Source organism: Hemiscyllium ocellatum, chromosome 10 (assembly GCF_020745735.1).
Source record: "Hemiscyllium ocellatum isolate sHemOce1 chromosome 10, sHemOce1.pat.X.cur, whole genome shotgun sequence".
Taxonomy (NCBI): Eukaryota; Metazoa; Chordata; class Chondrichthyes; order Orectolobiformes; family Hemiscylliidae; genus Hemiscyllium; species Hemiscyllium ocellatum.
This window is the reverse complement of record NC_083410.1, coordinates 98,831,146-98,854,524: the sequence shown is the minus strand read 5'-3', so window position 1 is coordinate 98,854,524 and position 23,379 is coordinate 98,831,146. Positions and strand designations below refer to the sequence as shown.

At 41.4% G+C, this 23,379-nt stretch overlaps 1 protein-coding gene across 4 annotated transcripts in view; it reads left to right on the top strand.

Moving 5' to 3' along the window:
• The window catches only part of ralgapa2 (Ral GTPase activating protein catalytic subunit alpha 2), a 564,036-nt gene that overhangs the window by 110,931 nt on the left and 429,726 nt on the right, over window positions 1-23,379 (top strand). For all 4 annotated transcript variants that reach the window (XM_060831798.1, XM_060831795.1, XM_060831796.1 and 1 more), the window contains exons 5-7: window positions 9,241-9,284; window positions 11,360-11,537; window positions 12,606-12,721. In XM_060831798.1, the coding sequence (XP_060687781.1) occupies window positions 9,241-9,284; window positions 11,360-11,537; window positions 12,606-12,721 (338 nt within the window). The remainder of the gene's footprint in view (window positions 1-9,240; window positions 9,285-11,359; window positions 11,538-12,605; window positions 12,722-23,379) is intronic.

Below are 23,379 nucleotides of genomic sequence, written 5' to 3'. Positions count from 1 at the left end.
TAACAGTATATTCCTGTTAGGGGAAAGAAAAAGCTGGTGGGAATAGAGAATGCTGGATAACTAGAGAAATTTGAAGTTTTGGTTAAGAAAAAGAAGGAAGCATATGTCAGGTATAGACAGGAGAGATTGAGAGAATCCTTGGAAGAATATAAGTGCAGTAGGTACATAAGAGGGAAATCAGGAGGACAAAAAGGGGACATGAGGTAGCTTTGGCAAATGCAGTTGAGGAGAATCCAGAGATTTTATAAATATTTAAAGGACAACAGGGTAACTAGGGAGAGAATAGGGCCCCTCAAAAATCATCAATGCATCCTATGTGTTGAGCTACAGGAGATACTAAACAAGTATTTTGCATCAGTGTTTACTGTGGAAAAGGGAGTGGAAGAAAAGAATGTGGAGAAGTAGATGGTGATATCTTGAAAAATGTCCATATGACAGAGATGGTGGTGCTGGATGTCTTGAAACACGTAAAAGTGGATAAATCCCCAGGGCCTGATCAAGTGTACCCCAGAACTGTTTGGGAAGCTAGGGAAATGATGCTCTGTCTCTTACTGAGATACTTGTATCATCGATACTCTCAGGTGAGGTGCCGGAAGACTGGAGTTTGGCTAACATAGTGCCACTATTTAAGAAAGGAGGTAAGGAAAGGCCAGGGAACTGTAGACCAGTGAGCCTGACATTGGTGGTGGGCAAGTTGTTGGAGGGAATCCTGAGTGACAGGATGTACACGTATTTGGAAAGGCAAGGACTGATTAGGGATAGTCACCATGGCTTTGTGTGTGGGAAATCATGTCTCATGAACTTGATTGCGTTTTTTGAAGAAATAACAAAGAGGACTGATGAGTGCAGAGCAGTAGATGTGATCTATATGGACTTCAGTAAGGCGTTTGACAAGGTTCCCCATGGGAAACTGATTAACAAGGTTAGATTTCATGGAATACAGGGAGAACTAGCCATTTGAATACAGAACTGTCTCGACGATAGAAGACAGAGGGTGGTGGAGGAGGGTTGTTTTCCAGACTGGAGGCCTGTGATCAGTGGAGTGCCACAAGGATCGGTGCTGGATCCACTGGTTTTTGTCATTTGTATAAATGATTTGGATGTTAACTAGGATGTATAGTTGGTAAGTTTGCAGATGACACCAAAATTGGAGGTGTAGTGGAAGTGAAGAAAGTTACCTCAGATTACAACAGAATCTTGATCCAATGGGCCGAGAAGTGGCAGATGGAATATAACTTAGATAAATGTGAGGTGCTACATTTTGGAAAGGCAAATGAGGGCAGAACTTATACACTTAATGGTAAGCTTCTCAGGAGTATCTCTGAACAAAGAAACCTTGGAGTGCTGGTTCATAGTTCCAAGAAAGTTGTCGCAGGTAGATTGAATAGTGAAGAAGGCATTTGGTATGCATTCCTTTATTGATCAGAGCACTGAGTATATGATTGGAAGGTCATGTTGCGTTTGTATAGGACATTTGGAATATTGCATGCAAATTTGGTCACCGTCCCATCGGAAGGCTGTTGTGAAACTTGAAAGGGTTCAGAAAAGCTTCACAAGGATGTTGCCAGGATTGGAGGATTTGAGCTACAGGCAGAGGCTGAACAGGCTGGGGCTACTTTTCCTGGAGCATCAGAGGGGTGACCTTTGAGGTTTACAAAATTATGAGGGGCATGAATAGGGTAAATAGACAAAGTCTTTTCCTAAGAGTGGGGGAGTCCAGTACTAGAGGACATAGGTTTAGGGTGAGAGGGGAAAGTTATAAAAGGGACCTAAGGGGCAACTTTTTCATGCAGAGGGCGGTGCATGCATGGAATGAGCTGCAAGAGGAATTGGTGGAGGCTGGTACAGTTGCCGCATTTAAAAAGCTTCTGGATGGATATACGATTGGGAAGGGTTTGGAGGGATATGGGCCACGTACTGGCAAACGGGACTTGATTAGGTTAGGATATCTGGTCGGCATGAATGAGTTGGACTGAAGGGTCTGTTTCCGTGCGGTACATCTCTATGACTCTGACTCTAGAGAAGATTGTGAAAGGGTGAGAGGAGGGTACTTTCAGGAACAAACTTTGGAGATTTGGTAAGATATAGCTGAGGACTGAGCTGCCTATGGTGGAATGCAAAGAATAGAGGTATACGAGAGGTCAGAAGTGCAAGAAAGAAACTACTTGAAATTTTTCTTTGTATTGTGATAATTTGAATTAAATAATATCATGTGTTGGTGTCACAATATGATGAAGCAATTTATGTACGCTTACAATATGAGATTAACTGAAGACCTGAAAGTATAGGGGATTAGGATTTAAAATCTCTCTCCAAGGAACTGTTACGTTTCAGCACCAGAAAAGAAGACTACTATTGTAAAATAACTGAAATTGGCAGAACAGAATTCTTTAGGGCAATCGGAGGAGAAACCTGATGTAAAACCTTGTTGTTAAAATATTTTTGCAGACCTGTAAATGCGCAAAAATGTTTCCTTCTAATGTGTGATGGTATGGTTTGGGGAAAAGGTTGGTGAATTGGTTCCGCAATGTTTGAGGTTGAGCTCAAGCACTCAGGTTCCACTAGGGACACGCACACAATTTAGGCTGACTTTCCTCTGTAGACCTGAAGAAGTGTTAAGTTGTTGCAAGTGCTACTTTGGCTAAGGCATTAAACTGTTCACTTGAATATTCAAGATCTTGTGGCACTAGTTAGAGGAAAATGGATGTTCTTGGCTAAGTTTTCCTTATAATGAAAATCAGAAAAACATGGACTTTTAATTCTTTAATTAAGTACTTGTGATTCATTATTACAGACAGATTGGCTCTTGTTCTTGTTGACTTAACAAACATGACTGCATTTTATAAGTCAGTAGATGTGAAGTCTCGATGTTTTCTGATCACCTGTTTTTTAAAAAGTCTATTTTTCTAATCAATCTGTTCAGAGATGTTATTGTACACCTCTGGAGCAGGTAGGAATTGAACCTGAGCTTCCTGGTCATGGGTAGGGACACTATTGTGCCACAAGAGGGCCCTGCCATCCTGTTTTTAGATGCTGTTACAACCTCTGGAGCAGGAGGAACTCAACTGGTACTCCTATCTCAGAGATAGGCACAGATACCAATCAGCCACGAGTCTTTGTGCAGCCCTTATGCTTGAGGTCAAGACAGATGTCGACATAGAACTACGTAACTGTTGATTGAAATCAGGGCAATATAATGTGGATACTGGAAATCTGAAACCAACAAAAAATGCTGAAGAAACTTGGCAGTTCTCCAGCATCTGTGGAGAGTGGAACAAAGTTGATCGAAAATTGACTAAAAACTGAAAGCTGGGTAGCCACTGAAAGAATTTCTTCAGACTAGCACAAATGAGAAATATGTACTCCAGGGACCTTTTGAGTTCAGTTTTTCTGTGCATAAATGATTTGAACATGAATATTGGAGGTAGGGTGGAAAAAATGCGGATGATGATAGATGGGACAATATATCTAACATGAGAGAACTTAAGATATAGAAAGGTACAAATAAGCTTAGAGTTGGAAGATAAATGGCAAACAAAATTTGATATGGTGAATTGTGAGACTGTCATTTTGATAGAATTTTTTTTAAAAAAAGTTCCTTTGGGTACTTAGCAAAGGCATGTGAGAATACTGATGCATTAAATGCCAAAAGTATCAATACCTGCTGATAAGGCCTTAAAAGGTTATGGAGTTCAATTCCAGTTGAACAAAATACACCACAGGCAGGTAATGTTTAATTCAAGTAGACCTTTGGCAACTGCACCCTGGGTTTATGCCAACTGGATTAAGTCACCTGTTCATGCGCTCTAGATACTGTATAACTTAGTAACATTGAGATACTTGATCACGTGACTCTAAATACAAACTACTTGTTTCTTGTTATAGATAAATGAACTAAGGATTACTTGTTTCAAGCGCTTTATTCCTTTAGTATTTAAACAAGGTTTCAGCCAAGCTTAGCACTAGGTGTTTAGTATTTTTCTGCCTTGTTACTTCTGTTGCTCGTTAAACCAAAAAGTTGATCTTAGAGTGGCTGGTCAGTCATGCTGATCATTTTCTGTCAATTCTATCAGGAGAATAGAATACATTGTCAAAATGCCACTGGTTTTTAATATAAACAAGTTATCAACCATTCAGAACATCAACAGTTTCTGACAACTATTTACATCACTTAAGTGGATATAAGAACATTCAAATGAAGACAGTCAGTGATGTTTGATCTATGCTCGATTCAGCCTGGAGCATTTAGCATGTCAACACTCAGCACATCTGCTAGGCAATACCTCAGCTGGTGTCAATGCAAATGAGTGAAATGGTCTCATGGTTGAGCTTTTCCTTGGTTTTATTGTGCTTATTCATCAAATAGGCACTGGATACTTAATTTGGCCAACAGTAAATAAGTTCAATGATTAATGTATTTTTGTTATACTGATTGAAAAATTGACATTGTCTGGGATGCATAGAAGTTCCTGCTGTTCTTTGAAGGTGCTGCGTTCACCTGATTCGGCAGATAATATTTCCGTTTGATGTCTCGTTGCAAATTATTGCACCTTCGACAAGATAGCAATACGTCAGTGGATCAAGTGCCAGTATACACCATGTGCTCAGATTCTGGAATAACTTCTTGAATTTACAATTTTCTGACTTTGCTAGATTTATCATAATTGAAACAGGTACAATGGCTCAGTGGTTAGCATGGCTGCCTCAGCTCCAGGGATCTGGGTTCGATTCGACCTGTGGGCTGTGCGGAGTTTGCATGTTTTCCCTGTGCCTGTGTGGGTTTCCTCTGGGTGTTGTAATGTCCAAAGGTGTGCAGGCTAGCTGGATTGGTCATCCTAAATTCACCATAGTGTCCAGGGATGTGCTAGGTAGGCCAGTGGGGATAAGGAAGGGGGTTTGTCTGGGTGGGATGTTCTTTGAAAGGTGAGTGTAGACCAAGCATCTGCAGTCCTCACTTTCTCCTCGATGGGTTGAATGGCCTACTTCCATACTACAGGATTTCCATGAGTGTTTAATAGTTGCCCGTTTTCATCCTGGCTCCTCTACCTTCTAATAATTTTTTTTTAATATTTGGTGTCAAATTTTGATTAGTTAATAAATTCGGAAGGACAGTGTGGACTTGTTGGGTTGAAGGGCCTGGTTCCATACTGTAGGGAATCAAATCTAATCTTAAAATAAAATCTTTTGAAGGATATTTTTACGTTTTTAATTATGTCTGGGGAGCAGTTTGCCATTAACGATTTTCTATTCCTACTTTTAAAAAATTCATTAATAGGATGTTGGTGGTGTTAGCTGTGCTCAAACTAGTACACACTGAGGAAGGGTGTATTGGCTTTGGAGAGAGTACACTTCGGTTACCAGAGTGATACCTGAATTTAGATTAAGTTATGAGGTGAGCTTATGCAAAGTAAGCCTGTATTCTCTAGAATCTAGAAAGTTAAGGGATGATCTAATTTAAATCTTCAAGATATTAACAGGAAACTGCGGGGTGGATGATAATTTTGTTTTGCTGATTGAGAGTTTCTGGAATTAAGGGGCATAGTCTAAAAATTAGGGCCAAACCATTCAGGAGAGATACACATGTAGGGTGGTCGAGGCTTAGACCTCTCTTCCACGAATGACAGTTGATGTTTGATCAGTTGTTAGTTTTAAAGCTGAGACAAATCATTATGAAATGAAGGTCCCCAGGGATGTGATCCAAAGGCAGGTATGTGAACTGAGGCCGTAGATCAACCATGATCTCATCGAATAGTGGAACAGGCTGGAGGCATTGAATGGCCTACTACTGTTCCTGTGTTTCTATTTGTTGCTCGTTTCTAATGACACTTGAGAGAAGGTGGTGGTGAGTGCCTTTTTAAACATCTGCAATCTACAGGTACACCCATAGTGCTGCTGAGGAGAGAGTTCCAGGGTTTTGATCTCGCAGCTGTGAAGGAACAGCAATTTAGTTCATGAGCACCATTAGTAAGAAGGACTTTGCAGGTTTGGTTGGGTTTATTCTTATCATTTCCTGTGTTTGGTTGTTGCCAGGGGACTATTTTTATTTTGTCATGAGATGTGGACATCATAACTAGGACATATTTATTGCCCATCTTCAGTCAACCACATTGCTGAGGGTCTGAAGTCGCATTTATGCCAGACTGTTAAAAACAGTAGATTTCCTTCTCAAAGGACATTAGTGAACCAGATGGGATTTTCTTGACAAATGGCTTCATAGTCATCATTAGACTCTTAGTTCCGGATTATTATTGAATTCAAATTCCACCATTTTCCACGATGGGATTCAAACCCAGATCCACAAAACACTACCTGGGTCGCTGACTTAATAGTCTATAAATATTACCATTAGACCATCATCTACCTAGAGTCATAGTAATACAGCACTTAAACAGACTCTTTGGTCCAACCAGCTCATGCCGAACATAATCCCAAACTAAACTAATCCGACCTGCCTGCCATACCCTCCAAATCTTTCCTAATCATGTAATTATCAAATATCTTTTAAACATTGTAATTGTACTCAGAATTGAAATCACTTCCTCAAGAAGTTGATTTCACATGTGAACGTCCTAATGTGTAAAACAAAAAATCGCCCCTCATATCTTGTCTTAATTTTCTCTCCTGTCGCCTTAATGTGCTTCCTAGTCTTGAAATCCCCCATCCTCGGGAAAAGACAACTGCCATTAACTCTACCTATACCTCTCATTATTTTATAAATTTACATCAGGTCACCTCTCAACTTCCTATGCTCCAGTGGAAAAATGTCCCATCCTATCTAGCTTTTCTGTATACCTCAAACCTTCCATTCTCATCAACATATTGGTAAATCTCTTCTGAACTCTTTTGAGTGTTAACTATCATTCCTATAACAGGGAGACCAGAACTGAGCACAGTCTTCCAGAAGAGGCCTCACCAACATCCTGTACAACCTTAACATGACTTCCCAAGTCAAAGCATTGAGCAAGCATGCCAAATGCCTTTTTAACCACCCCTGTCTATATGTGACACAAACTTCAAAGAATTATATATCTGAACTCCTAGGTCCCTCTGTTCTACATCACTACTCAAGACCCTGCTATTACTTGTATTATATTGGTTAGTTTCAACTGGATGATTTGATAGGTTATTTCAGATGGTACCTAAGATTCAACCACATTGCTGCAATTGCATGTATGCCAGAACAGAGACACCGATTTTCCTTACTTAACTGGATGGGATTTTATGCCAATCAACAGTGGTTTCATGTCACCCCATTAGACCAGATTTGTATTCCAAATTTTATTAATTGAAATCAAATTTCACCATCTTCCACAGATTATTAGTGTACTGACAATGTCACTACATCACTGCCTCCTCTACTTCATGGCGTCATTACTTCTGACTGCTGAACTGTTCCATAGGTTGCATTTGCTGTTATCATTGCGTGAACCTTGACTGAGTTTTGACAAGCTTTCTGATTGTGAGTGGCACCACAGTGGAACTTGACCTGACCACTTGGCTGAGATTTTGAATAGCAATTTGTTGTATCAAAGCTGAAATTGCTTCTACTCCCTAACCCGCTGATACTTTGGAAAACTGGATTGAACAGAAGTTGAACGGAGGTCAGCGAATTCAGCTATACAGAGATTGAACCTGCAATGCTGTTGGATCTTTTATGGGTCACTTATCTGGATAAACTTGGTCCATATGCTGTGGAAGGTTTGAAAGAGTTTGTTTTAACCATTTTAACTGAGCAGACTTTACTGGTACAGGTATAGCTAAATTAACTTTTCTGACATATCCTCGTGTGCTTTTACTAAGTTGTATTGCAATTAACTGGCTCTCTGCAGTTCATTTTTTAAAGGCAAGGACTGATTAGGGATAGTTAATATGGCTTTATGTGTGGGCAATCATGTCTCACGAACTTGACTGAGTTTTTTTGAAGAAGTAACGAAGAGGATTGATAAGGGCAGAGTGGTGGGCATGATCTGTATGGACTTCAGTCAGGCGTATGACAAGGTTCCCTATAGGAGACTGGTTAGCAAGGCTAGATCTCACGGAATACAGGAAGAACTAGCCATGTGGATGCAGAATTGGCTTGAAGGTAGGAAACAGTGGTGGAGGGTTCCTTTTTAGACTGAAGGCCTGTAACCAGAGGTGTGCCACAAGGATCAATGCTGGATCCACTGCTTTTTGTCATTTATATAAATGTTTTGGATGTGAACATAGGAAGTTAAGTTCGTAGGTTTGCAATGACACAAATTGGAGGTGCAGTGGACAGTGAAGAAAGTTACCTCCGAGTACAACAGGATCTCAGTTAGGTGGGCCTGTGGACTGAGGAGTGGCAGGTGGAGTTTAATTTAGCTAAATAATAGGTGCTGCATTGTGGAAAAGCAAATCAGAGCAGCTCTTATACATTTAATGGTATGGTCCTAGGGAGGATTGCTGAACAAAGAGACCATGGAGTGCAGGTTCATGGGTCCTTGAAAGTGGAGTTGCAGGTAGATGGGATAGTGAAGAAGGTGTTTCTGATGCTTTCCTTTATTGGATAGAGCACTGAGTGTAGGAGTTAGGAGGTCATGTTGCGACTGTACAGGACATTGGTTAAGCCACTTTTGGAATATTGTGTGCAAATCTGCTCTCCCTCCTATCGGAAGGATGTTGTGAAACTTGAAAGGGTTCAGAAAAGATTTGCAAGGCTGTTGCCAATGTTTGAGGATTTGAGCTACAGGGAGAGGCTGAATCAGCTGGGGCAGTTTTCCCTGGAGCATCAAAGGCTGAGGGGTGACCTTATAGGGTTTATAAAGGAGTTTGGATTGAATAAACAGACAATTGTCTTCCCTGGAGTGGGGAAGTCTAGAATGAGAGGGCATCAGTTCAGGGTGAGAGGGGAAAAATGTAAACGGGACCTAAGGGGCAAGTTCTTCACGCAGAGGGTGGTGCATGTATGGAATGAGCTGCCAGAGGAAGTGATCAAGGCTACTACAATTACGACATTTAAAAGGCATCTGGATGAGTATATGAATAGGAAGGGTTTAGAGGAATATGGGCCAGGTGCTGGCAAATGGGACTAGATTGGGTTGGGATATCTGGTCGGCATGGACAAGTTGGACCAAAGGGTCTATTTCTGTGCTGTATGCCCCTGAGACTCTTTAGAATCAATTTTGTGCCTCACTGACCTATGTCTGATGTTGTTTGTATTATTTATATACATATGTTTAAATCTGCAATCTTTAATTTACAACCACATTAATACTTTAGGCTCAATTTTGAAGAAACTTCTGCACACTGGAAACTCTGTTAAGGTAAGAGCTTTAATATATTTTGCTTGTTGTGCTTGTGTTTTTCTATAATTAATGAGAATGTGGAAACATAGCTTACCAATTCCCTGGCCAGTTTCACAGCCAACATCTTGGAGCTATATATGAGCTATTAAAGATGCTTACCATAGTTTATATTTCTACTTCATGAAGATACTCTGGATGTTTGCTGGATGTGTTCCGGTATTGTAGCAACTGAAATATTTGTCTCAGCTATGAAAGAGACATCATTAGAAGTGAGTGCACACTAGACTGCTTAATTTGTTTTATTTTATGCCAAGCCTCTTAAGTGACATGTTTTAAACAAATGTTTATAATAAATTAATGTATTGTTGGTAACCTGTTAAGCAATTGGTGTTTGTGAATAACTGCAAAATGTTTACAAATAGCACTCAAATTAACCATTCATTACATGTAATTGGAGTGAAAGATTGTTGTCCAAATTTGAGTGTTGATCTTTTGGTGACTTGGTTGATAGACCAAGGTGAGTAGCACAATTCTATGTGTAATTTAGGTTTGAAATAGTTTTCAACATTTTTTTGAAAATAAATTTTCTTTGTTTTAGTTAGGGTTCTACATAATTGCTAAACATGTTATGAAAAACAAAAGCCAAACAGAACAACATTTGGCAGATATGTTGATTTTTGATAACTTTGAATTAGTTACATTTTAATAGTCAAAAACTTAGAATTAGCATTGCATAGGTGGAGAGTATAAAGAATGACCTTTTGCAATTATTGTATGAGAACTTGCTCAGCAATGCTACTAACGCAGTTTGTGAAAATTGCTTGCCTCCTTGTAAAGTTCATAAGAAAGTGTTCACATTGGTCTACCAGTAGAGTTTGACAGCTGTTTTCTGCAATGACTGCTTGGTCATTACAAAAAATTGTGTTTGGGCTGACTACCTTCTGTGCTGTATCCTGTTCGATCTGAGGCATTTTTCTGTAGCAAGGCTGGAGTTATTGAGAACCAAGGGAAAAACTCAAAATTGGTTGGAGTCATACCTGGCACAAAGGAAGATGACTGTAATTGTTAGAGCTCACTTATCTTAGTTCCAGGGCATGACAAGAGTTTCGCAGGGTAGTGACCTAGACATGATCACGTTCAACTGTTCCGTCAGTGACCTTCCCTCTCCCCTTAACATACAATGGCCTTATCATTAATGCTATAAATATCTTGGTGTTTACCACTAATTAGAAACTGAACTGGGGACCAGTATGCAAATGCTGTTGTTAAAGTAGCAGGTTACAGCTGGGAATTTTATGGTGACTAATGCACCTGCTGACACCCAAAAGCCCATCCACAAACTGAAAGGCAAAAGACAGTAATCCCCACCTCCAACATCACTCGAGGCTGAGTCACTCAATAGTTCTGAGTCAGTATGGTATGTGACTCGGCAGGTGACTTGCAGGTAATATGTTCTCATGTATTCTAGTACCCTGGTCTTTTTAGGTGATAAACGTCAATGGTTTGGAAGATGCTTTGGAAAAAGGTTTGATGAGTCACTGCGGTGCAATTTGTAGATGGTGCACACTATATATTTGTGGTGGATGGGGTGCCCTTCAAGAGGGCTTTGTCCTCGATGGTATGTTTTTGTTTAATGTTTTTCAGAATTGCCCTCGTCAGTTTCAAAGTTCCTAAAATGTCCCAAAAAATAGCCCACTTAATGTAGGTTTTGTGTTTTATACATATGGTATTGGCAAATGATTGTTGCCATTTTCTCACGGTGGTTGTCTGGAATAAAAAAGCAGCTGGTGTGACTGATAGGAACTGTACACATTAATGTAATTGGTACTTGAGAGCAATTAGCCAGTGCAATATGGAAAAGGAAGTAGCATTTTTGTTAAAGTTAACTGCTCTACTAAATCATTAATGCAAATGCTAGTCTGGGTAGATACATACTGTGTAAATGATATTGGTCGCTAACTGAATGCATATCCAATATTATAGCTGAAATTTGTTTAACTACTAGTATACATCGTGCTCTAACTTGTACTTGATTATAATCACTAGAATCATTGATGAAATTTCACCAAAATTGTGTACATTTTTTTCCTTAGATAAGATGTGAAGGAATTCGACTCTATCTACTTTGGCTTCAAGCACTGCAAGAGAATTCTTCTGATGAGCAACTAACCTTATTTGCTTGTCTAGTTCCTGGTTTTCCAGCTGTTTCATCTCAAATTGGACCATGTACTTTAGATACGCTCATAAATCCCTCCTATAATGTATCTGATGGTTAGTAATCAAGCCTATTACAAATGAGATGGAATGAGTATTTATAGTGGCATTTATCATTACATCAAGGTAACGAGTAAGTCCAAGTTTAATCTTCCCCTTGGAACTTGTGCTGTCCAATGTAGACCATGTCAAATAAAAATATTTGGAGACTAATGTCTCGAAAATCCATTTTTGTCAGAGCATATTTTTCCCAAAATTAGTGTAACCAGTGTAAAAGAAAATTAGGTTGCCTGAGTTTTTGTGCTAGTTTTCATTTTAGAAAAAAATGAGCAAAGCTGACTGACCCACGTCATGTGTCCAAACTAACCAGGCACCATTGGGTTTCTAAATTTAATTTGTTTATGGAGCTTTGAGGAGAATCAAAAAACTAAACTGATTATTTTAAGTGCAAGCCCACTAGTAGGAATGTTTTAAAAGCTTTAGAGTATACTTTTATACTTACTAAGGAATGAGGAGCTCATTCTATCTGTTCTCTGAAGGTCACTTTTTTGTAAGGTGGGGCATCCACACTGATTTAAAAATAGTAATTTTTTTGTTGAATTGTTGATTAGCTGTGTTTGTCAAATTGCACAGAGTTATTACTGGAATATATTTTGACACATATTTTGCACTGGCTCATGACATATTTTTGTGTTTGGCAATATTTGGAATGCACAGAACAGATACTAAAAGTAATGATGCAGGTTAATAAAGCCACTTTTAAACACCAAAACCAGACCAAGCAGTCATGTTTGTTTCCAGAAGGTTAGAATTGAAAAGCAGAGAAATTGTGCTAAGTTTGTGTTGAGCATTGATTAGATCAAGCTTTTAAAGTACTGTGCACAGTTATAATTGAAATATTATAAAAGAGAATGTAGATGCTTCTGAAATAGATGAAATGCCAGGTTATGCCCATCAGGATCAGATGAATACCTTTGGGTTACTTTGCTCATTGTGTTTCTAATTCATGTATAATATGGAAAAAAGTGGGAGTCAGTTTTATTTTTTAAACTGTAGAGTTTTAATTTTATTAATTTAATTAACAAACTCAAAGTGTGATTAATGTTTGATTCATTTTCTGTTCAGTAAAAATTGCTGCAGAAGATATTACTCCTCTGCTACCATCAGTATTGGGAGAAAAGATATCAGATGACCAGACTTTGTACTTCCTTCAAATACTTCTAAAGTACATGGTAATTCAGGTAAATTAACAATCTTCATAATGTGTAAAAGGTCTAATTGAGAGTACATGATATATCATATGGGATATAAATTAATTGAAAACCTAGGAGTTGTTGAATGCTAATGGAGAACTTATAATTCATTATAAAGTTTCTGTGATTATTGGATTTGCAACCATGACTCAGTTAATGGCATTCTCTCTTGAGTCAAAAAGTTGACCTTATATCCCTGAGAGGTGAACAAAACGCCAGGCGAAAACTCAAGTACACTGCTGAACGTGCTGTGTTTTGGATGAGACATTACACCAACAACTCATTTTGTCAGGTGAATGTGAAAGATGCCATGACGCTATTTCAAAGAAGAGCAGGGGAATTGACCTCAAAGCTTTGTCTCAGTCAGCGTCACTTAACAGCTTATATTGTCATTGTTATATTGCTGTTTGTGGGATCTAGCTGTGTGCAAATTCACTACCATGTTTCCTACCTTTGTAGCAGTGGCCACGGGCCATATTTTAAGTTGAGAATAGGTTCTTTGCAACTGTGTGGATGTTGAGAACAGGCATATCTGCACTTTGACTTGCCTGGATTTGATTTTCCAGACTATGGCACTTTAATTTATGTGAGACAGGTCTTCCAGTGCTCTCCATGATGAATCTTAGCTCATGGAGCAGCTTGCCAGTCAGAGGTCAACAGTTTGCATCAAACCAGGATTGGTGGCCACTTCATATGGAGAGACTGTTATGAGGAGAGGTTGAGTAGATTGAAACTGTACTTGTTGGACTATAGACAAAGGTGGGTTGACTTTTTTGAAGCACAAAAGACTCTTCAGGGGCTTGACAGGCAGATGGGAGAAGGTTGTTTTCCTTTGTGGGAAAGTCTAGGACCAGAGGGCATAATGTCAGAATAAGGGATTACGCGTTCCAGACAAATGAGTTTCTTCTCTCAGATGGTTGTGCATCTGTGGAATTCTTTACCACCGATGGCTGTTGAGACTGAGTTCTTAAATGCACTCAAGGTTATGGTAGACAATTTTTTTTAAACAGTAAGGGAATCAAAGAAGTGGAGAAAAGGGAGGAAATTAGACTTGAGGATTATCAGATCAGCCATAATCTTATTGAATGGTGGAACAGATTCATGGACTGAATGGCTCCTATGCTCTTCTGTCTTCTGGTCTTACTGTATCTGCCTCTGTGCCTCCTATCATTGCCCTGAAATTGAGATAAATCCAGGAGCCTACATCAGTGGGATGTTGGGTTCACAGCTCCTGGGGTGGAGGTGTATGCATGTTGGGCGGGATGGTGGAAGCATTGATGCAGGAGGCAAAATTGATGCAGGGGGTCTGTGATTAGCACCAGAGACACAAAATCCTCCTCCAACACCACCCTTTCACTGGCAGCTTGCAGTGTTAAACCTGATGGGCATTGTGCATCCTAATAGGCCTTTATTGGATGACAGTAATCCATTAAATTTTCTCCTTTATTTAAAAAGTACTGGATGGGTTATGAAGTGCTTTTGAGCGTCTTGAGATTGTAGAAGTGCTACATAAATATAAAACATTTCTGTTTTAAAAATTCTTTTGTTCTTTTTCATGATATCCAGATGTCCCTGGCAAGATTAGATTAGATTAGATCCCCCCCAGTGTGGAAATGGGCCCTTCAGCCCAACAAGTCCACACTGACCCTCTGAAGAATAACCCACCCAAACCCATTTCCCTCTGACTAATGCACCAATCATTATGGACAATTTAGCATGGCCAACCCACGGCAAGTCAAGGCATTAATCTACTCCAGCCTCCCCATTACTCTTGACCCACTCCAATTTGCCTGTCGGACCAACAGATCACGTCAGATGCCGTATCACTCACCCTGCACTCGTCCCTAGAACATCTTGACACCAAGGACAGCTACATAAGAATCCTACTCATTGACTGCAGTTCAGCCTTCAACACTATCATCCCCTCGAGCCTGATTACTAAACTTAGTGATCTCAGACTAAGCCCACTCTCTGCAACTGGGTCCTCTGTTTCCTGACCCACAGGCCACAGTCAATGAAGATTGGGGACAATATTTCATCCTCACTAAGGCCCAACGCTGGAGCCCCCCAGGGGCACGTACTCAGCCTCCTACTGTACTCACTGTATACCCATGACTGCGTCGCCAAATATAGACTAATGCCATTTACAAATTTGCCGATGACCCTACCATAGTTGGTTGAATCTCAGATGGTAACGAAACACACTACAGACGGGAGGTAGAAGACCTAGAAAAATGGTGCACTGGGAACAATCTAGCTCTCAGTGCTGGCAAAACTAAGGAATTCATTATTGACTTTCAGTGGGACCGTTTAGGATGGGAGACAGTTACAGAGAGTGGTGAACTCGGCCCGGACAATCACAAAGGCCAACCTCCCATCTGTAGAATCCATCTATCAGCCTGCTGTCAAGGAAAGGCCGCCAACATTCTCAAAGATCCATCCCACCCTGATCATGGCAAAGGGTCAGTTAGACTCAAAACGTCAGCTCTTTTCTCTCCTAACAGATGTTGCCAGACCTGCTGAGATTTTCCAGCATTTTCTCTTTTGGTTTCAGATTCCAGCATCCGCAGTAATTTGCTTTCACCCAGGCAATGCTTTTCTACAACCTCTATCATTGGGGAGAAGGTGCAGAAGCCTGAACACGTGCACCAGCCGGTTTCATAACAGTTTCTACCCTACTGTTGTTAGAATACTGAATTGACTCTCAAACTCTTAACATTTGCCTGTACCTGTGTTTTTGGTTTTGCTGCTGTTTACCTATTATTTACTTATCTATGCTATTTAACTCTGTGATCTGCCTGTATTGCTCATAAGGCAAAACTTTTCACTGTGCCTCGGTACACGTGACAATAAATTCAGTTCAATTCACCTAACCTGCACATTTTTAGACTGTGGGAGGAAACCAGAGATCCCGGAGAAAACCCCCGGGAGTGTGTGCAAACTCCACACAGACAGTTGCCCGAGGCTGGAACCGAACCTGGGTCCTTGGCACTGTGAGGCAGCAGTGCTAACCACTGAGGCACTGTGCCGTCCAACGTACCAATTAAGAATCAACAGTTTGGGTAATGTATAAACCAGACATGGAGACCAGTTCTTAACCTAATTCACACAAGTTCTTTAGGGAATTTCAAAGGCAGTTGGTCACTGTTACTAAGTCAAGCTTCATGTTCTTGATTTTATACTTGATGTTAAATACCATGTGCTGCAATGGTGAGATTGAACCTATGTTCCTGTAACATGAGCCTGGGCTTCCTGCAAAAAACTGATAATAGAATGTTTGACTCTTTCCCTTCGCTCATCTCAATGTCCATGCACAAGCACTTTCCAGCAAAAGTTACTGATTAGCAATTATAAGCTGTAACTCAGTTTTTTTTATGTTTGCTTTATTATCCTGAGGATAAAAAACACATTTTATTAAGTGTACTGCAGGTCCTCAGGTGTTCAAAAAGTGTTCTGCAATCATTTTTGATTTGTAATGATTGTCATTAATAGGCAAATACAGCACCACTTTGCAGAGAGCAAGGTTCTATAAATAGCAAATGAGCCATATGACTAGTTACCCTGCTTTGTTTTGAAGTGGTTGCAGAACATAATATTGTCTGACACATTTGATCGATATTGATGTATTATGTAATGTAAATGTGGATGTCTTTTTGTTGTGCCTCACCTTTTCTGTCCTTTACAAAATATGTTCAGTTAGTAAATCCGTGAAATAGAGCATCCATTATTCATTTATCAATATCTTGATATATACTACCTTTCATTTCTAACTGAATGATACGAATGTGGGAACTGCCCAGGGGCTGTGAACAAGATAAGGCGAAGCTTTCAGATCTCCAGCTCAGTAGCTGTGTGTGTTCACCACAGTAAAAGCCTGAAGAAAATCAGTTTAATTTCCCTCCTGCAGTTGTTGTCAGCTTTAAATTGTAGTTAACATTTCCGGGACTTTTCTGTAAACATGAACTGGTCCACTGTCCCACCTCTAAACCAGTAAAAACATCCAGAGAAGAAAGAATAAGAAGCAGCATTCTGATCAGCACAAGAACCATCACAACAGATTGTGTCAACGGAGACGAATGAACAATTTTCCTTCCATCCACAGCACCCACGTTTTGTGTGTGTGTGTATCTATCTGTCTGTCTGTGTATCATTCGTAACGTTTGTGTGGCTAGAGTCTATTTACTTACAATAAAGAGTAATTCTTGTTGGTAACAAAAACCTGGTCCATGCTTTCTGTTGACCTGTGTCTAAAATACAAGGGTAATTGAGGAATTTTGCATAGCTTTTAAATTCTTTAACTTTTGTGATGTTTCTTAGAAGAGCTGGACTTGATTTCCAGTAGTAAAAGTGAATGTGTTCCATTCTTCTTGCATTTAAGTATCCGAGACAAAAGAACCATTGTGGAATCATCACTCAAGTGCAAATTCAACAGTTGATAAATATGGATTCTTCTCTCTTTAAGAAGTGCTACAGGGAATCCATATTGGCAGTGATCTAGGAGGATTGTGTTGCAGAGCTCCGCACCGCACCACAAGCAGGATGAACTTTTAACCTGTCCATTCTGGACCATCGCGATATCCTGGAACTCTAGAAAGGTCATGGAATCCCAGAGAGTTCTGAAACGTTAACTTACCTGTGTTTCTTGCTGTCCAGAGATGCTGAAGAATGGAGGAGTGGTGTCTGGGGCCAGGCCCGTAGCCCAGCCTGCAGGATCGTCTGACTTGATTACCTAGCAGGCCCTGGTGAATGAACTTGCGAAATCTCACGAGATGCTGGGTAAGCAGATAGAGGAGAAGCTGGCCCCGATCTCTCTCATGCTGCAGAAGCATGAACAGCAGCTGGGAGACCTGGAACAGAGGACAGATGAGGTTGAGCACAAGAGTCACAATGGTGGAAGCTGATGCTGGTTCTTCCTAGGATAGGATCCAAACCCTGGAGACTCAGGTCCATAGTTTGCGCACCCCAGTGGATGATCTGAGGACAGGGGCAGGAGATAAAATATTCAGATCATCGGTCTACCTGAGGGTATGGAAAGTGAGCGGCCTGCGGAATTTATTGAGGAATGGCTGCCGAAATTCCTTAACTTGGAGGCTGATATGAGAGGCTTGAAGATCAAGAGGACACACCAGGTCACGGCACGGAGATCAGGTTTGGGTAAATATCATTGTCTTTTCCTGGTGTGGTTTCATCACTATAGAGATGAGGAGTGAATCGTGGAAGCTTCCATAATCTAGGGGAAAGATCCAAAGGCCCTAATTTATGAGGACTCTAAGATCATGTATTTCCAGGATTTCTCCGTGGCGGTGATCCAGTAAAGAAAATCTTATGACGGTGTGGAGAGAAGACCGAGAGAGCTTAGGATTCAGTACTCTGAGGTATATGGTGGTGCTACGAATAACCTTAGATGGATCCGTACATCTCTTGACACGTCGGAGAAGGCAAGACACTTTGTGGACAAATTAACCTAATCTGAACAATTTATTGCGTACAAATAGTAGCGTTGTTTGGCTATGTCTTTATTTTTTTTTAAAAATGCAGAGGAAGTCCAGTTGGAGCTTTCCGTTCCTATTTTTTTTCCTACTGGTAATAATTTGGCTTAAATTATATTTGGGGGCAGTTGATAGGTGTACTTTCAATTTCTAGGTTAAGTTATACCAGAGGATGGGTGGGGTATTTACTTTTTCTCTCTTTAAAAAATGTTTTTTCTTTATTCATATTGCTATTCTATGATGTATTTACTTTCTTTTCTGCTTGTGTTTGTGGTGCAGCTCTAGCTAGGAAGAAGGAAAATGGTTGGGATAGCTAGATGCCTACTTATGGGCAATTTGGGATAGGTATGTGCCCTTTTGAGCACGGGGTGATTTCCCCTTTTCAGAGCTGTTGGCTCTTTATATGTTGGTTTGTTTTTTGGTTTTTGTTGTTTTTAATCCTCGATAGTTTTGTACGTTTGTTACATGTAGTGGTTTTAGTTTATATAGTTTTTATGTTTGATAGATCGTGTGACACTAAGGCTCAGCGATTTGTGGTTCGAATTCCTCCTCTGGAATTTAAATGTTGCTGCAGAAGGTTATGGCTAATGACTTGGTTATATGGTGTATCTGGAACATCAAGGGAAGTCACTCATCAGTTAAGAGGAAGAAGGTACTTTTGAGAAAGGAACAGATGAATATTGCTTTGTTACAGTAGTCACACTTGGATGATAGGGAGCATTTGAAACTACAGCAGAATGGCTTTGATTGGGTTTACTTTTCATTATTGAATACCAGAAGTAGTGCGGTGGCTATATTGGTTAGGATGAATCTCCCATTTGAGTTACTAGAATATGTTAAAGACACATGGGAGGTTTGTAATTCTTAAAGTCTTGATAAATGGGGAAGAATATGGTGTTTTAAATGTTTATTGCCCTCAAATTTTTGCCCTCAAAAATGTATTTTCTAAACTGATCAGTCTCGAGTCTTGGCATATCATTATAGGGGGGAGATTTCAATTGTCTCAGTAGACAGGTTGCCCAGAGACCCCTCTATACCCTCTGTCCAAACTAAACAATTAGTGGATCTGTGTGTGGAATGAGGGTTGGTGGATGTCTGGAGGCATCTCCACCCTACAGGCAGGGATTTCACTTGCTTTTCCAGTCTGCTCAGATGTCACACCAGGATTGATTGATTTTTTTTCTGACCCCTGTGGCAACCCTAGACCTGGTGGTATCTTGTGCGATTGGTAATATTACCATCTCTGATCATGCTGCAGTGTACCTGTTTGTCAAGATTAAGGATGTTACAGTGGGTTCGAGGCACTAGCGAATGGATCCCTTTATTCTCGAGGATAAGAAGTTTGTGGAGTATTTCTCTAGGGAAATTTGCGTATTCCTAGACATTAACTCAGGCTCGGTTAATAGGCCATCCGTCCTTTGGAAAACTGTCAAAGCCTATGCCAGAGGATGAGTTATTTTCTATTCTGCTAGTAAGAAGCGGCAGAAGGGTGAGCAGCAACATCTTCTCGAAGCATGGTTGAAGGAGTAGGCTTACTTTGATAAGCCCTCGTTAGTCAAGCTACAAAGGATTATGGCACTGTGGTCTACACTGAATTCTGCGCAGACGGCAAAGATGGAGCTTACCTTTGCAATGCAAAGATTATGTGAGTATGGTAACAGACCAGGCAAATATTTTGCATTTCTCACCAGGAAAAGGAGTGCCCCACAAGCTATTACGGTGATTAGGGAATGGTCTGGAAACCTAACATGTGACTCCAAAAAGATTAATGTGGCATTCCAGAGATTTTACTTAGTTACGCCAATCTGAGGGCTGAGGAGGGCGGGCCAAAATGGGATTTGTTTTAAAAGGATCTGGAGCTCCCGGGCATGACCCCCGAACAAGAGCCCTTTCTCGATGCCCTCTTATCAGAGCAAGAGGTCCAGGATGCTGTGAGGCAGCTTCAGAGTGGAAAGGCGCCCGGTCCTGACAGACTCCCAGCAAATTCTATAAGGAATTTATGTGTACTGTCAGGCCCGATGCTCAATATGTTTAATGACTCATACAACCATAATTATCTCCCGCCCTCTCTGAGAGAGACCAATATTTCACTTATTCTTAAAAATGTGAACGTCTCGGAGGACTGTGATTTGTATAGACCCATTTCACTCTTAAATGTGGACTTTAAAATCCTCTCTAAGACTTTCGCGTTAAGGCTGGAGACTGTGTTACCTACTATTGTTAAAGAGGATCACACGGGCTTCATAACGGGCCATAGATCCTCCAATAATGTTAAGAGGTTGCTTAATGTAATTCAAGCATGTCAGTAGCAGTCAATACAGGGATTGGTGATTTCACAAGATGCAGAGAAGGCATTTGACAGAGTTAATGGCCGTAACTTGTCTATACTCTAGAGCGGTTTTGTTTGGGTGAAGTCTTTAGAAGATGGGTAAAGGTTCTCTACAGTGGCGCTCTCACTGCGGTCATCACCAATGGGGTGCGATCAAGCAATTTTAACTTTTTTAGGATCAGCCAGCAGGGCTGTTCCCTTTCACCATTGCTTTTTATGCTGGTAATAGAACCATTGGTGGAGGCCATTCGTGGGGATCCTAATATATCAGCTCCAGAAGTAGGGTCAAAATTATATAAGATTTTGTTGTACGTGGACGATGTCTTAATTTGTTTTTGTCAAATTTCAGTGCTTTGCCTGATGCAATGCATTTGCGCATTTGGCGCTTTTTCGGGGTACAAGATTAATTTAGCAAAATCAGAGGCTATGCCTATGGGTGGCCTTATGAAGGTGCTACGTTTTGAAGGCAAATATCGATTCCCATTTAAGTGGTCACGGGGGTTTTGTGTATTTGGGCACATTTATTACTCCAGTTCTGGATCGGCTGTTCAAAACCAATTTTGTTCAGTCATTTGACAAAATCAAATAAGACCTTCAAAGATGGAAGGTGCTTCCGGTTGGTGGTTGGGTCAGATAGCGCTTATTAAGATAAATATTCTGCCCTGTTCGCTTATACCCTATACGGATGCTCCCGCTGATTTTCAATATGCAAATACAGGGGAACCTCGATTATCGAACTTGATGGGCAGGCACTATTTCTTTTGGATAATCAATTATTCGGTTAACTGATCAAATGCCTTTCCCCTGGGCCTCAGAGCTTTTAAGTCAGCTCCCCGTTCAGGAGACTAGCAGTAGCATATATTGCGCGAGCCCTGCTCCCGTGCATCACGTCCCCGTCCTCAACACCGCCCCCGCCCCCAACAACCCCACGCCCCCAACCCTGTTCAACACCGCTTCCAGCCCCCAACACCCCCTGCCCCCAACACACCCCGCTCCCAACCTCGTTCAACACCGCCCCAACATCCCTTGCTCCCAACCCCATCCAACACTGCCCCCTGCCCCAATACCGACACTGCACCCCCGCTCGCGTGCAGCACCACCCCCTGCCCCAACCCTGTCAACACCGCCCCAACATCCCTCGCCCCCAACCCCATCCAACACTGCCCCCTGCCCCCATCCCTGTCCAACACCATCCCCTTCCCCCAACACCCCCAAGCCCCGTCCAACACCGTCCCCCGCCCACAACACCCCCACCCCCAGCCTTCTCAAACAATGTCCCCGCCCCCAACACAACCCTGCACCCCCACTCCCGTCCAACATTGATCCCGCCTACCGCCCCCAACCCAACCCTGTACAACACTGTCCTCTCCCCCAATACCGTGCAATACACCCCCTCCCCCCCCCCCCCCCCCTCAACCCCAGAGACACTCGCCCCCTTGTCTGGGGCAGCTGGACTGGGCACCAACAATAAGACTGTTGCAGTTGCCTTTGTGGGATAAGGCTCCAAATAGCCCGCGCACAACTTCTTACTGCAACTTTTTGGCAGGTTCCTCCTCTGCCCTGTGCAAGACTATTTGGTGAAATTATCTGGGGAAGGGGTAGGGTTGTTTAGAGTACACCACTCTGTAAAACTCCAGGGAAAGTGTGGGGAGAGAGAGAGAGAGAGCGGGCAGACAGTAATTTGGAGATGTTGCTTGTTTAATCACTGTAAACAAAAGACTCGATCACTGTAAACAAAAGACGGGATCACTGTTGAAAACACGTCTTTGATGTAATGTTTCTATCGGGACTTTGAGATCTTGATAATCCGATTTTCGGAGAATTGGTATTCGGATAATCGAGTTTCCTCTGTATTCAGGAGACTGAACGGCTGGTTCAGCTCCTTTATTTGGCATCGTAAGCAGCCTCTCATTAAATTAGCTAAACTGCAACTGCCTCACAGACTAGGGGGAGTGGGTCTTCCAGGCATTAAAAGCTACCAACTAGCTTGTTTTTTATCTTGCGTGAGTGACTGGGCTTGTGGGAACCCTCTTTCAATTTAGATAGCGAAGCCTTCCAAGCAAGGTGTCCCCTTATTAGTTTGCTGTTTTTGGGAAAAATGAGGACAGTTAGGGAATATTGCCATCACCCAGTAGTTAGCAATACTGTTCAAGCATGGAGGGCAGTTTGGCAGAGGGAAGGCAATATTGGCAAAACTCTTCTTTTACACCTTTAGTGGGTATGCTGGGTTTTCAAAAGGGGACAATAGATTCAGGAGTCAAATGTTGGGCAATTAGGGATGTGTCTTGCATGGGCGATTTATTTGAGGGAGACACGGTGGCACAGTGGTTAGCACTGCTGTCTCACAGCCCGACTCAGGCGACTGACTGTGTGGAGTTTGCACGTTCTCCCCGTGTCTGCGTGGGTTTCCTCTGGGTGCTCCGGTTTCCTCCCACAGTCCAAAGATGTGCGGGTCAGGTGAATTGACTATGTTCAATTGCCCGTAGTGTTAGGTAAGGGGTAAATGTAGGGTATGGGTGGGTTGCGCTTCGGCGGGTTGGTGTGGACTTGTTGGGCCGAAGGGCCTGTTTCCACACTGTAAGTAATCTAATCTAATCTAAAGACACAATGATGTCCCTCGGTCAGTTAGCATGGAAATACGAGTTATCTAATGGGGACCGCTTCCATTTTTTTTTACAAGTTATTCAAAATACGACTACAGTTTTGACTGATTCCTACAAATCTGACATAGAGGAGGGTGGTCAGTGCTAAGTATACTTCCTGTAGGCTCTTTATATCATCAATTGGGGGTGACCCCTCAGATGAGTTTGATCAACACTGCAGGGTGT